General features: G+C 54.5%; 5 protein-coding genes across 6 annotated transcripts; 2 read left to right on the top strand and 3 right to left on the bottom strand.

Annotated features, from left to right (window-relative positions):
• Positions 1–34: 34 nt before the first annotated feature.
• CKM354_000949900 (uncharacterized protein) lies at positions 35–2,033 on the top strand (the record flags this gene model as incomplete). The annotated part of the gene is made up of 2 exons (XM_044804924.1): positions 35–338; positions 391–2,033. The coding sequence occupies 2 exons, from the start codon at positions 35–37 to the stop codon at positions 2,031–2,033; spliced, it is 1,947 nt and encodes a 648-aa protein (XP_044660859.1).
• A 521-nt stretch (positions 2,034–2,554) lies between these two features.
• On the top strand, positions 2,555–5,464 carry CKM354_000949800 (uncharacterized protein; the record flags this gene model as incomplete). Of its 2 annotated transcripts, XM_044804922.1 has the most annotated exons (5): positions 2,555–2,953; positions 3,007–3,055; positions 3,115–3,358; positions 3,420–3,452; positions 3,520–5,464. In XM_044804922.1, the coding sequence occupies 5 exons, from the start codon at positions 2,555–2,557 to the stop codon at positions 5,462–5,464; spliced, it is 2,670 nt and encodes an 889-aa protein (XP_044660857.1). The 2 variants fall into 2 exon arrangements, with proteins under 2 accessions (XP_044660857.1, XP_044660858.1); XM_044804923.1 differs by lacking the exon at positions 3,420–3,452.
• Positions 5,465–6,288: 824 nt separating this feature from the next.
• On the bottom strand, positions 6,289–7,191 carry CKM354_000949700 (uncharacterized protein; the record flags this gene model as incomplete). The annotated part of the gene is made up of 2 exons (XM_044804921.1): positions 6,289–6,307; positions 6,365–7,191. The coding sequence occupies 2 exons, from the start codon at positions 7,189–7,191 to the stop codon at positions 6,289–6,291; spliced, it is 846 nt and encodes a 281-aa protein (XP_044660856.1).
• Positions 7,192–8,434: 1,243 nt separating this feature from the next.
• Positions 8,435–9,760, bottom strand: CKM354_000949600 (G protein subunit beta; the record flags this gene model as incomplete). Its single annotated transcript, XM_044804920.1, has 5 exons — positions 8,435–8,452; positions 8,520–8,639; positions 8,705–8,794; positions 8,850–9,562; positions 9,649–9,760. The coding sequence occupies 5 exons, from the start codon at positions 9,758–9,760 to the stop codon at positions 8,435–8,437; spliced, it is 1,053 nt and encodes a 350-aa protein (XP_044660855.1).
• Positions 9,761–11,672: 1,912 nt separating this feature from the next.
• Positions 11,673–12,097, bottom strand: CKM354_000949500 (uncharacterized protein; the record flags this gene model as incomplete). Its single annotated transcript, XM_044804919.1, has 3 exons — positions 11,673–11,907; positions 11,980–12,025; positions 12,082–12,097. 3 exons carry the CDS (start codon positions 12,095–12,097, stop codon positions 11,673–11,675), a joined length of 297 nt encoding a protein of 98 aa, XP_044660854.1.
• Between the last annotated feature and the right edge of the window lie 251 nt (positions 12,098–12,348).

The following is a 12,348-nucleotide window of genomic DNA, read 5'->3' as shown; positions in this document are numbered from 1 at the left end:
TTAGTGACGAGGGCAATGATGCCGGGCGATCTCCATGTATGCCTCGTTGCGCCTGCGCCAGACTCTCGAGCTGCGTCGTTTGTGTTCCATCTTGGCCCAACTTACCGCTGAATCGTTTCCGTTGCGCGACCACCAAACAATTTCACCATCGGCTCCCGCCATGTCGCGCTCCCTCACCACTCCCGACCTGCAGCACTACTACCACTCCACCGCCAGCAGCCCGAGTCTCCGCAGTCGCACGCCCGTCGATGTCGACATGAGCCGACCCGAGACGCCGACCGATCGCGACGGCGGCCATGTGAAGGTTGTTGTGCGCTGCAGAAAGTTCATCAAGAGAGGTGAGTAGAGGTGAAGAGTCAGGAAGGGTAACAAGTGCTGAGTTTCGTTCAGAAATCGATGCCGGCCAGCCATGCATCGTCCGCATGAACCCCACGACGCAGGAGACGACCATTCTGCCCCCCGAACTGAGCGAGGACCAGCTGCGCAACTCAAGAAAGCAGTACGAACAGAAAACATTCACCTTCGATAAGTCTTTCTGGTCCGTCAACGACTCCGATGCCCACTTCGCGGGCCAGAGCGATATCTACAACTCGTTCGGCGAAGAGTTCCTCGACCACAACTTCGATGGCTACCACACATGCATCTTCGCCTACGGCCAAACGGGAAGCGGAAAGTCTTACACCATGATGGGTACCCCCGAGCAGCCTGGACTGATACCACGCACATGTCGAGGGCTATTCGAGCGAGTCGAAGCAGAGCAGAGCGGGAGTATAACCTACAACGTTCATGTCTCCTACTTCGAAATCTACAACGAGCATGTCAAAGACTTGCTCACACCGCGCACAAACCCACCAACGTACCTGAAAATCAGAGAGAGCAAGGGCGAGGGCGTCTTCGTACAGAACTTGACAGATGAAAAAGTGGAATGCTATGAGGATATTGAGCGCGTCATGAAAATGGGCGATCTGAACCGGACTACTGCCAGCACAAAGATGAACGACACATCATCTCGATCACACGCCGTCTTCACTTTAACGCTGAAGCAGATTCAAGCAGACCTCTCAGACGACAGCACGATTGAACGAGTGGCTCGCATGCGACTTGTCGACTTGGCCGGGTCTGAGAGAGCAGGAAGGACGGAGGCTACAGGGCAACGCCTACGAGAAGGTGGCAACATCAACCAATCTCTCACCACTCTCGGTCGTGTCATTGCAGCTCTCGCAGATCCCAAGCGTCAACGAGCTAGTCGAATGGGCGGTCTGCAGAATCAAGCCAAGCGAAGGGCAGAGGTCGTCCCATACAGGGACAGCGTCCTGACCTGGCTGCTCCGAGACTCCCTCGGAGGCAACAGCAAGACCGCGATGGTCGCTTGCATTTCACCCACTGACTATGAAGAGACTTTGTCGACTCTGCGTTACGCTGACCAGGCCAAGCGTATCCGCACCAAGGCACACGTCAACCAAGACGCCCGATCTGCTGCTGAGCGGGATGCACAAATCATGGAAATGGCCGAGACCATCAAGCAATTGCAACTCTCTGTCAACAATGCTGCGACCCGCAAGCGCGATGAGGCCGACCGGGCGAGGGACGAGCTCGAGGACTATCAACGGCAAGTGGGCAAAATGCATCGTGCAATGCAAGAATCCAAAGCAGTATCCGATACCAAGATTCGAGCCCTCACACTGGAAGTCGAAGAATTACGGCCGCAGAACGAAGCTCTACGCATGGAGGTCGAGGCATTGAGAAGACACTTGGCACTTGCAGTCGGCGAGCTGAAGAACCCAATAGTGCTGCCAGAAGCCTTTCTTGGTGGTGAGGAAGACGACAGGTCTATGGATGGCGACTCGGAGCACGATAGTGGCGTGGATGACGGCACCTCATACACGGAGGATTATGGCGACTTCGAACATGAGAGCTGGCAAGCAGATGTCGACGCGCTTCTCAACGACCTCGGCTTGTTCAAGAAGAAGGTCATGGACGACAAGTCTCGCTTTCCTCGTCCAGACAGCAGGCCAGGAATTGTTGCGAACTGAGCGTACTTCTGCTGCCAAAGCATGCGATATGACAGAATATGATGGTGTTGATGATCAGACATGATTGATGGTTCAGGTAAGCGTTTTGGCGTGGAGTTTGGTGCAAGCGGTCTGCAAAGCTTGGGAACGCCCTTATATCGAGAACGCTTGTTCAATTATCGTGTCGTCAGTAGTAAAGACTTTGGACAAATCACATAGGCTTTTTCGCGTGCCAAGGCATTGCCTAGAATTGACATTGGAATGGCATGTTGAAGTGAATGTTCAGTTGCATGCAGTCTCTCTTGTATGTCTATTGAACGGCAGCTTGGTTCACTGGTCGTAAGTCTGCTCTTGATACCTGTTTCTTCCAGTCTCAGCTGTCGTTCCACACACTGTCCCGTTCGCTGCCGTTTCTGACCGCTGCCACAACCGCCCACCTTGGCAAGCTGTTTGCCAACCTCAGCTGCCTCGACACAAACAACGCTCAACATTGATGCGTGGACCTTGCCACGCCAACTCTCCCACATACCAAGACCTGCGCCATGTCGTTCCTATTCGACAAGGTTAAGTCGGGCCTCAAAGATGTCGAGGCTCGCATCAAAGCAGAAACGACCGGACCCACGCATGCCCACACGCACAACTCGAATGTCTGTTCCGATAACGATGATCACCACTTGCACCGGTACCAGAGCTTTGCGCCCCAGCGCGAAGGTAACGAGGTCAAGTGGTATGTCGACGGCTGCAGCTACATGTGGGCCGTGTCTACCGCCATTGAAAATGCACAGTCTAGTATCTGGATTCTGGACTGGTGGCTCAGTCCTGAGCTTTATCTTCGGAGACCACCGGCCTTGCACGAACAGTATCGACTCGACAGACTGTTGTTTGCAGCTGCAGAGCGAGGAGTACAAGTTTATGTTATCGTCTATAAGGAAGTGACACAGGTAAGAGGGCAAAAGAACGGCAAATTGGCATTACGGAGCTGACCACTTGGCAGGCATTGACTCTAAGCTCACATCACACCAAGCACTGGCTAGAGGACAATGGTGATTTTCCAGCTTCAACTGGATCCTAGATTGTATGCTGATCTTTCCGCGTGATACAGACAAGACAGGCAACATCAAGGTCTTCCGCCACCCGGATCATTTACCTGACAAGCAGACTTTGGCTTCAAATTTCTTGGCCAGCATCAAGCAATCCGGCTTGAGCGCTGCTAAACTCGCACAACTCCCAGGTGATGCTATCAAAGGCATTTATGGCATGAACGATGGTACCGTGCTGTACTGGGCACATCACGAGAAGCTCTGCTTGGTCGACAGCCACGTCGCTTTCATGGGCGGACTGGATCTGTAAGTTGTTCCGCTGTTGTCTCAGAACGCAGCACGATAGATATACTTGTGTCATTCACAGAAACCTTGCTGACCTCACATCATTTAGGTGCTAGTAAGTGGCTTCTTTGAGCTAGACATAAACAATGATCCGAGTTGCTGACCAACGAACCCCATCACAGCGGGCGATGGGATACCAATCAACACTCAATTGCAGATGCGCATCCGGATGACCTGAAGCAAATTGTGTTCCCTGGTCAAGACTATAACAACGCTCGCATTATGGATTTCAGCGATGTCAGCCACTGGGAGAACAACAAACTGCCAAGAACTAGCAACAGCCGAATGGGCTGGAGTGATGTCGCCTTATGTGCCAAGGGCCCCGTAGTGGAAGATCTCAAGGCTCATTTCGTACAACGCTGGAACTTCATCTACTACGAAAAGTACGATGTTCGGAGAGACGATCGATACGCCCCTCTTGTCTACCATCCTCAGAGAATTGGTATCATCGGCCACCCTTACCGATCTACCGAAGACGGCGGTGTCGAAGGCGAGGGCCAGATGCAATCCTTCCGCGACAGAATTCGCGAGCAGTACGAAAAGGGCCGTGCTCGTTTGGAAGATGGAAGAGACAAGCTTTTGTACAACCAAGACATCCCAGATGGTCCACTTGGTGGAGTCCAGTGCCAGATCACTCGCTCGGCGTGCAAATGGAGCCATGGAGTAAAGTTGGAGCACTCTATTGCCAATGCCTATATCCAAACGATCAGAGAAAGTGTCCATTTCGTGTATATCGAGAACCAGTTCTTCATCACAGCGACTGGACACCAGCAGAAACCTGTCAAGAACCTTATCGGAGCAGCTATGGTGGAGCGCATCTTGCGAGCGGCGAGAAACAACGAAGACTGGCATATGATCATCAACATCCCATCAGTACCTGCTTTTGCTGGCGATCTTAAGGACGATGCCGCGCTAGGAACACGGGCCATCATGGAGTTCCAGTACTTTTCGACCAATCGCGGAGGCCACAGCATCATGGAAGAGGTCGCTCGGCAGGGCGTAGACCCCATGAAATACATCCGCTTCTACAATCTTCGGAGCTATGACAGAATCAATGCCAATGCCTCCATGGCAAAGGTCGAACAGCAAGCTGGGGTTTCTTATGACGATGCGAGAAAAGGCTACGATCAGCAGTATGCCCACACCATGGAGTCGGGTCAATATAACCAGGAGTATGCCGACCCGAATGGAAACGCCAACGCCTACGACCGATATCAGCAGACTGCTCAACAGGTCTCTGGAGGACGTGATCGCGGTCGATGGGACTCAGTCGCCGAATGCTACATGTTGAATGGTCCAGACATCCGTTCAGTGCCATGGGATGGAGCTCCTGAGGCCGAAATGGATGCCTTCGTTTCCGAAGAGCTGTACATCCACAGCAAACTCCTTATTGCAGACGACCGCGTAGTAATCTGCGGCTCAGCAAATCTGAACGACCGATCACAACTCGGAGACCACGACAGCGAAATCGCCATAATAATCGAAGACAACCAAGAATTCGACTCTCAAATGGGTGGCAGACCATGGAAATCCAAAGTCTTCGCCTCCACTCTTCGACGCCAGATCTTCAGGAAACATCTCGGACTGCTTCCACCACAAGACATGCAACGTCCAGACAATAATTTCATGCCTGTGGGAACACCGAACAACTACGACTGGGGCAGCCCCGAAGACCAAGCAGTCGCTGATCCGAACTCAGAGGCCTTCCACAGATTATGGAAACAGACAGCCGCGACGAACACGCAAGCGTTCGCGAAGGTCTTCCATCCGGTTCCGGACGATCAGGTCAAGAACTGGAAAGATTATGACGAGTACTATGAGAAGTATTTCAAAGCCGATGATCCCAAGAAACAAGGGCAAGAGAATGAGAAACCTGCATTCTGGCGATGGGGCCATGTCGTCAAAGAAGAATTCTCACCTGGTGCGCAGGGAACACAAGAGATGAAGGAAGTGCTCAGCAGAATTCGAGGAAACTTGGTGGAGATGCCGTTGCTGTTCTTGAAGGACGAGGATATTGCCAAGGAGGGCTTGGGATTGAATGCTATGACTGAGGAGCTTTATACGTAGGGAGTATCGCTTGCAGTCTTCATGAGAACGAATGTCATGACCAAATTGGACACAGGGTATGAAAACGGCAGAAATGGACATTAGAAAAGGAATCATACAAGCATTCGAGTTCTGACATGTGGCTTGATTGTGCAAGCAAATGCAGTAGGCTTCTCAACACGACAGTGAGACCTGGCGTACGGACGCGACTATGTTGTATCTCAAAGCCCGTGTTGGGATCCTGTCCTGCCAAGCAAGAGCACTGTGTGCCTGGCTTGTTGCCAACATGCCATACAAACGGCAGTACCCCGGAGCCCCCATGGAGACTTCCTGTCCCACGCCGCTAGCCCGCAGTCAACGCTTAGGGCTCTCGTGCATTGCCTCAGCTGACACGGATAGCTGTTGGAACTCTCATTACTGATCCGTGACAGGCCTTCTCCGCTCGCGCGTATTCGTGCTCGTATGGCCTACTTGTGGTCTGAGCATTCGGGAAAGTGTTCCGGGGATGAGTCTGGATTGATGCCAAAATAGAGTCGTGGATCCAGCAGGAGCCTACTGGTTGTCTCAGGACATGTGCCACTGCGCGCGAACAGACAAGACTTGTTTGTTGTATGGCCAACTACTGCGATACGAAAGCCATGTGCGCGTCCGGGGTCATCCCAACCTCGCCCTGCTAAGGCGACTGCTGCGCCGTTGTGAGCTATTGATCCTTGTCCAGAGGTGCCAGCGGGGGATGAGAGGGATGTATCGTCGGAGCGATCGTGGGCAAGCATGATGCATTGCTATGAGAATATTGTAACCGCTTGCCATGTATTTGAGCCAGTTTGTGTTCCAATCTGGACGGTTCAAGACAGGATTTGATGTCTGTGAATGATTGATCAGTGCGTGTCTCTTGCCACGAACCAAAAGGTGCATGCATACCTCTTGAACACATTTTCCAGCGTTATGGCATTGAGCTCGGCGTCATCTGGAAGCTCGTTAATCAGAGGAACCAGATCCGCAAACTTGTCGCCATTGCGATATGCAATAATTGCAGGCACTCCCATGGGTTCCATCTGTGCGTCCTCGAAGTGTAGTTTGACGAAGCGAGTGTCCTGGTGCTTGGCCGCCAGTGTTCGAACGCATCGCTCACAGAGGTCACTGACTTCCGAGTAATCATCAAAGATGTAGACAATGACCACAACGTCTTGCCCAGATTTCTCCACAGCGTCCAGGTATCCATCAGGATCGACCATGGTCAAGCTACCAAAGAGCCTCGTGGTATTGCCGTTGCGGTGCATCTGGCTCTCTTTGACGCCGTTCTGCATCTCCTTCAACCTGCTCTGTCTCCATTGTTTCATGAAACTGTCGTCCTCATCGTCGTCGAGATCCAACTCCTCGTCCTCTTCAATTTTCTCGGCAGGTGCTTGTTGTCGTACGGACAATGGTTGGGCTTGCGCGGCCAGGCTAGACACACTCCTCATCGACGCCCGTTGCGATCTTCGAGAGTCTTGAAAGTTCTGGGCGTCTGAGATGACGCCCTTGGGCCCGGTGTTGGCGCCATATCGCTTTGTGGGAATGGTGCTTCGCGCTGTGCCCAGCGGTGTCCGTGATCGCTCAACACTGGAAGCGGGCGGTGTTGCATCGTTGTCGGAGTCGTCCGACAAGTTCAGGAAGGATCGTGCATCGTCGTGGCTGTCTTCGGGGTGCGTGGTCCTGCGCTCCTTGTCGCGCATCAGCTCGTTGAATTCATCCTGCGCGGCCGACATTGTAGCTTGGGATCCTGCCTGGTGGTCCTGTTCTCTCAGCTCCGCCGACGGCGTAAATCCAATCGACGGTATTTTGGCTTTCGAGACTGGCAGGCGCGATAAGATAATATTCTGGGAAATCCAACGCCCGCAGCACGGCCGTGCTCAAGAGGCTCGTCCTGGTCGTCTTCCGCAGCGGGGATGGTGAGACGCGCTGTGGCCAACTTTGCCCAACATGTTGTTGGTGGTCTGCACATCCATGAGCAGCGGTGTCCGCCGCGCAGCCATGTCCCGACAACGCAACACCTCCCGCCCCGACTGCGCGTGTTGGTGGCCGCTCGCGGGGCCTGATCTGACCGGGCGCTTTCACGTGCCCTCGTGCGACAGGCGGCACAGGAAGGATCGCCGGATGCAACGCCGACTGCCGGCAATCCGCCAGCGCTAGCCTGGAGAGCACCATGGCGCCACGCCTACCGCTACCGTGACGAGGAAGTGTCAAGTTGTAGCGACATCCACAGTCGTGGCGCACCCTCTCCACGCGCATGGCAATGAGTCGCGACATTCAGCTATCAAACGCACGTCGGGAACATGAAACGGACGGCGCGACACCGTGACGCGCTCTCAGTATCGTCAGTGTGGAAAGAAGCAATTACTGTATGCCGCCGCCAGGGAGGCGTTGAATTTCCCGAGTCTTCGGGGTGTGCAGCTCGGTGCCGGATTAAAGCGGATAGCATGGTATGGCAGTGTCAGTCGCTTCCTTCGCCCCCTCCCCCTCCCACTATCTGACCTCTAACCAACGTACAGCGCTTAGATGCCGTGACAAAGCTCAGCTTTTGAGAACCCGTTGCTTGTGCGATACAGCTAAATGAACAGGCGCCGAGAAATGCGGCCCTCTCGCAGTGTAGAATGAACCACGCCGCCCCAATATGCCGCTTCATACGCCGCGCCTAGAGCCTTCGTCCAGCGCTGCCGCAGGTACAGCTACTCAAGCAAGTGATTTGAAGAAATATGATAGTTGCCGTAGGAAAATCATTGACCTCGTGGGCTGTGTATTCCAGTTTCCGCGGGCGCGCTCGATCCAGAAGAGTAGTGAGCAGATAGACTGCCAGGTCTTGTACATAACCACTGCGGCCGTGATCCAACACAGCCGAGTGTCGTGCACTGTGCTGTTGGAATCAATGGCAGTCACGACGGCGCTTGGAGCTGCAGTTCGGCGGCCCCACATGTTGGCTGGAGGCGCCGTCAAAAGTATGCAGATGGTCAATCATGCCCAGATTCGGAGCTGTGTGCGAAGATTAGCGATTCCCGTCCATGGCGGATATACCGGTTTGGAATGCAATAATGCTCACCATTGAGTCCCACGATCCTGTGCATAAAGACATGGCGTCGTTGCTCACGCCGAGGCAGCTCACACGGTTGTCGTGACCTTGGAGGGTGCCGACTCTCTCCCCGCGTAGAACGTCCCAAACCTGTTCGATAGTCAGCCGTGCTTCTCCGAGCGAGACCAGAACTTGTGTGGATAGTGGCCACTGACCTTGCACTCAAAATCGTCGTAACCGGCGAAAAGTAGTCTTCCTGAGACGGAAAACGCAACGGACGTGATACCGCATACAGGCTCGCCAATCTGAGAATCAATTAGCACATGTGGGGTGGGCAATGGCTCACTGAGTTGTCCTTACCGTATACGCTTGCAGCTCTCTATCTGCGCGGACATCAAAAAGCCGGCAAGAGGCGTCGTCGCTGCCTGTTCCAAAAGCGTTGCCATTAGGGAAGAATTGGATGGCATTGATATCCGAGTCGTGCGCGGCAAATGTTTGCGTGCATTTCTGTTGCCTGATATCCCACAATTTCGCGAAAGCATCGCAGGCGCCCGAGACGAATTGGTTGTTATCCAAGGGGTTTATGCTCAAGCTCATCACATCTCCGAGGTGGTCAGCGAATTCCGTGATCTTTTGGCCGGTCTCAATGTCCCACAGCACGCAGGTCATATCTCCCGAGGAAGTGAGGATTCGTCTATCGTTGATAAATCTGCAGCAACTCAAATAGCCGGAATGACCGCTGAGCTCTCGAGCCACTCGTGTCGGCCCTTCTCGTGCAGACAGGTTGTAAATGGAGCAGATGTTGTCGAGACCGCCGCAGGCAACATAGTTGCCACTGGGTGAGTATGCGCAGGTCATGACCCAAGATGACCGCAGGGGAATCGCGTGCACTTTGTTGGTCGTATAGGCATCCCAGATGATCAGCTTGCCGTCTTGCGAAGCCGATACCAAATGTCTGCGGTCGGTCGACCAGTGCATGGCATAAATTTTGGCCAGATGGCCTTTGAGCGTCCGTCTCGTCTTCATGGCCAGTCGCGGCAGCTGTTCTGTTTGTCGTCGCGCGACATCGCGTACTGTCAAGAAGCAATGTAAGCCTGTGATCACTTCATACGAGCCGGCACGCTGCGCAGCACGCAGCACACTGGCGCATTGGACTCACGTGTGGTGTCTGCGAGCTCATCTTTCTTGCGCTTTATTCGGTCCTTGAGCGCCTCGGCGTCTCGCCTCGCTATCTGGATCTTGGTCTGGATGCTCTCGTTCGTGTCCGCCATGCCGGCTGGCCGCGACGACGCTGGAGTCGGCCGTGGTGCGCGCACTCAGGGTCGGTGGGGAAGGACGGGGGCGCGGAGCAAGGGAGTCGGCGTGGTGCAATCGAGCAAGCCCAGGTGAAGCTTGGGGGCTGTCGCGGCTCGTCTGTCCAGCCTGCTGCGCCGCTCACGTCGGCAGCGGGTCGCGAAGGGTAGGTCAGGCACAGGAACAAGCACGCACCGGCAGCGGGCGTCGTCGCGAGGCGTGCGGTCCGGAGAGGTCGACGTCCAGAGCAGCGGCGGCAGTCCGGGCGAGATGCGTCTGTCGGCGGCGGCCACACAGAGGTGTGGAAAGGTGGAAGAGCGCAGCCAACAACGGGCAGAAAGGGCGTCCGAGCTCAAAACCCAAGACGGTCTAATCTCCCTGCTTGGACGACGACAATATAATGCTTCGCGAACCGCGGAGCAGCGGCGCGCACAACGGGCAGCGGCGGCACGAGACACGAGCTGGCGATGGAGCGGAGCGGAGCGTGCGAGGTGCTGGCGCCGGTGTGAGTGAATGATGAGCTCGCCGCCCTCGCAGCGGTCGAAAGTGCGAGCAAACCCAGTGCGACAGCGCGGCCGGGCAATGGAACCAGGACGGGCTGACTCGGTACACCTTGCCGTGCGAATCGAGCCACAGCGAGATTATTATCGACTCCCTTCCTGGTCGCTCGAGCACACCACGACGACGGCGCTGCCTACGCGCGCATAACATAATCACGCTCGTTGCTGTTCGCTCCTCGCCGTCCGCCCCCATCGGAGCGCGACCGGTGCGTTTCTCAGCCTGTGTGATCTGCGCACCACGCCCATGCATTATTGGCCTTGTGCCGACACGCCTTGGCCGCACAGCTGCCGTAAGCTCGCTGTTCTGGAGGAGTGGCTTGTCGATCAACCTTTTTGAGGTTATGCAAGGAACAGGGTGCTTGACGAGGTCGCTCCCATTCGTCTTTGGCGAACCACTCATTTCTCCGCGTCCTTAAGCGATCCTGGCTGTACGTATCATTTCAATACTGCTGTGCGTCCCCTCACGTCTGCAGACGCCTTGGAAGCCACTTCATTGTCGTCAATTCCCGGACGATGTCGACGACTGTGTGCGAATACCAAGGCCAAATATGCATTACTGCAGTATCATGATCTGGCTGAAAGGAAAGTGCCGCGAAGACCCACCAATGCAAGTCGTATCGATTGTGCTATACCGCGCCGCTCACGCTCTATCGCAGTAGCGTACCAAGCAGTTCTTGCTTGCGCAGTTCCAGTCACGCACTTCTAGCACAGAACTCCTGGCGGTATAGCATTGATGGCAATAGATACTGATTCTCGAATCTTAGCGCGATGGAGTGAACAGAGGAGAACAAGATCATGTAACTAGATGCACACATCTGGGCAAGCTTTGCAACTGACCGTGCCTGGCCAATAATTGCAGCAGTTATACCATCGTTGTGCAGACGTTGCTGCTGCATTTACGTGAACCAGCATGATGTACTCCAGCCCAGTGGCTGTGGTAGGTTTGGTGGCGCAGTGAAAGAGCTCAAACGACATACCGGTTTCTAGGCGGTGCTCTCGGTCTCAGACTCCTCGGACACCTCCCCTAACAATGACTCCTTCATCATGCATACAGTTGATGTAGTGCATCAAGCATATCACAAGGCACGGCGGGACAATTTGGAAGCGCGGCAGAGGTCGTAATCGGGTATTGTGCGAATTCATGGATGGCCATTACGAAGTATGCCAGCAGTGGGCGAGCAATGGGTCAGGTCGTGATGTGTGCAATGACACCTTTTGTGCTTCAAATTCGCAGCTGCAGATGTCGAGCTAACGCCTGCTCTTCATCGAGTCTTCCCGTGATTGCAGTCAACATCTCGTAGAACGCCGTTCCTGGTATGCCGCATTTCGCTCATCTTTCGGGTAGTCCATTGCGTTCGTGCCCCATCAAGGTCAATGACCATCCCAGTCCTCCGAACATGCATTTATCGGTGCTGCCATTTATTAGCTTGACCGCTCCCCAGCTTATTTCTTCCGCTTGCTTTACCTTTGTGAATCCGATGTCTGCAGCCTTCTCGCGGAAGCACTGACGGCAGATGTTGAGGCCGTACTTGCGGACCAGACCAGCCTTGTGGGTGCAGACACGGCTAATTGAGTGTTAGTCCTCCAGATCTTTACTCTGACTACTTCTCCTCCTGCTCGTGATTCCTCTGACATACCAAGCTCTTGCTCCCTTGCCGTAGGTGCGTGGGCGCGAGTACCAAACTGCATCAAACGTTAGTCGGCCATCACCTCCGAGCCATTTCGTGCGGTCGCCGTACCAGATTCGTGAGACATGGTCGCGGTGTTGCTTCGTGTATGGTTTGAGAGGAAGCGGTTCGCTGGTTGTCGGTCGGCGCTGGGCGGTTGCTGTCTGCTGAGTCTTCAATCTCGCAATTCAGCGTAGGTGTGGAATTCGGGCTGGTTGGGGGACCGTGCGCCGTGCGCCAAGCCTGCATCCAGCGGGAAGCCCGCCAAAGTCCTCTTTTCTTTTGCACTTCGCCTTCTTCTCCATGCACCTGCTCTTATGTGAGCAGAAGCCAATGTTT

Source organism: Cercospora kikuchii (genome assembly GCF_019650295.1).
Source record: "Cercospora kikuchii DNA, contig_00006, whole genome shotgun sequence".
NCBI classification, from domain to species: domain Eukaryota; kingdom Fungi; phylum Ascomycota; class Dothideomycetes; order Mycosphaerellales; family Mycosphaerellaceae; genus Cercospora; species Cercospora kikuchii.
Note: the sequence above shows the minus strand (reverse complement) of the source record. Positions and strands in the feature narration are given on the sequence as shown.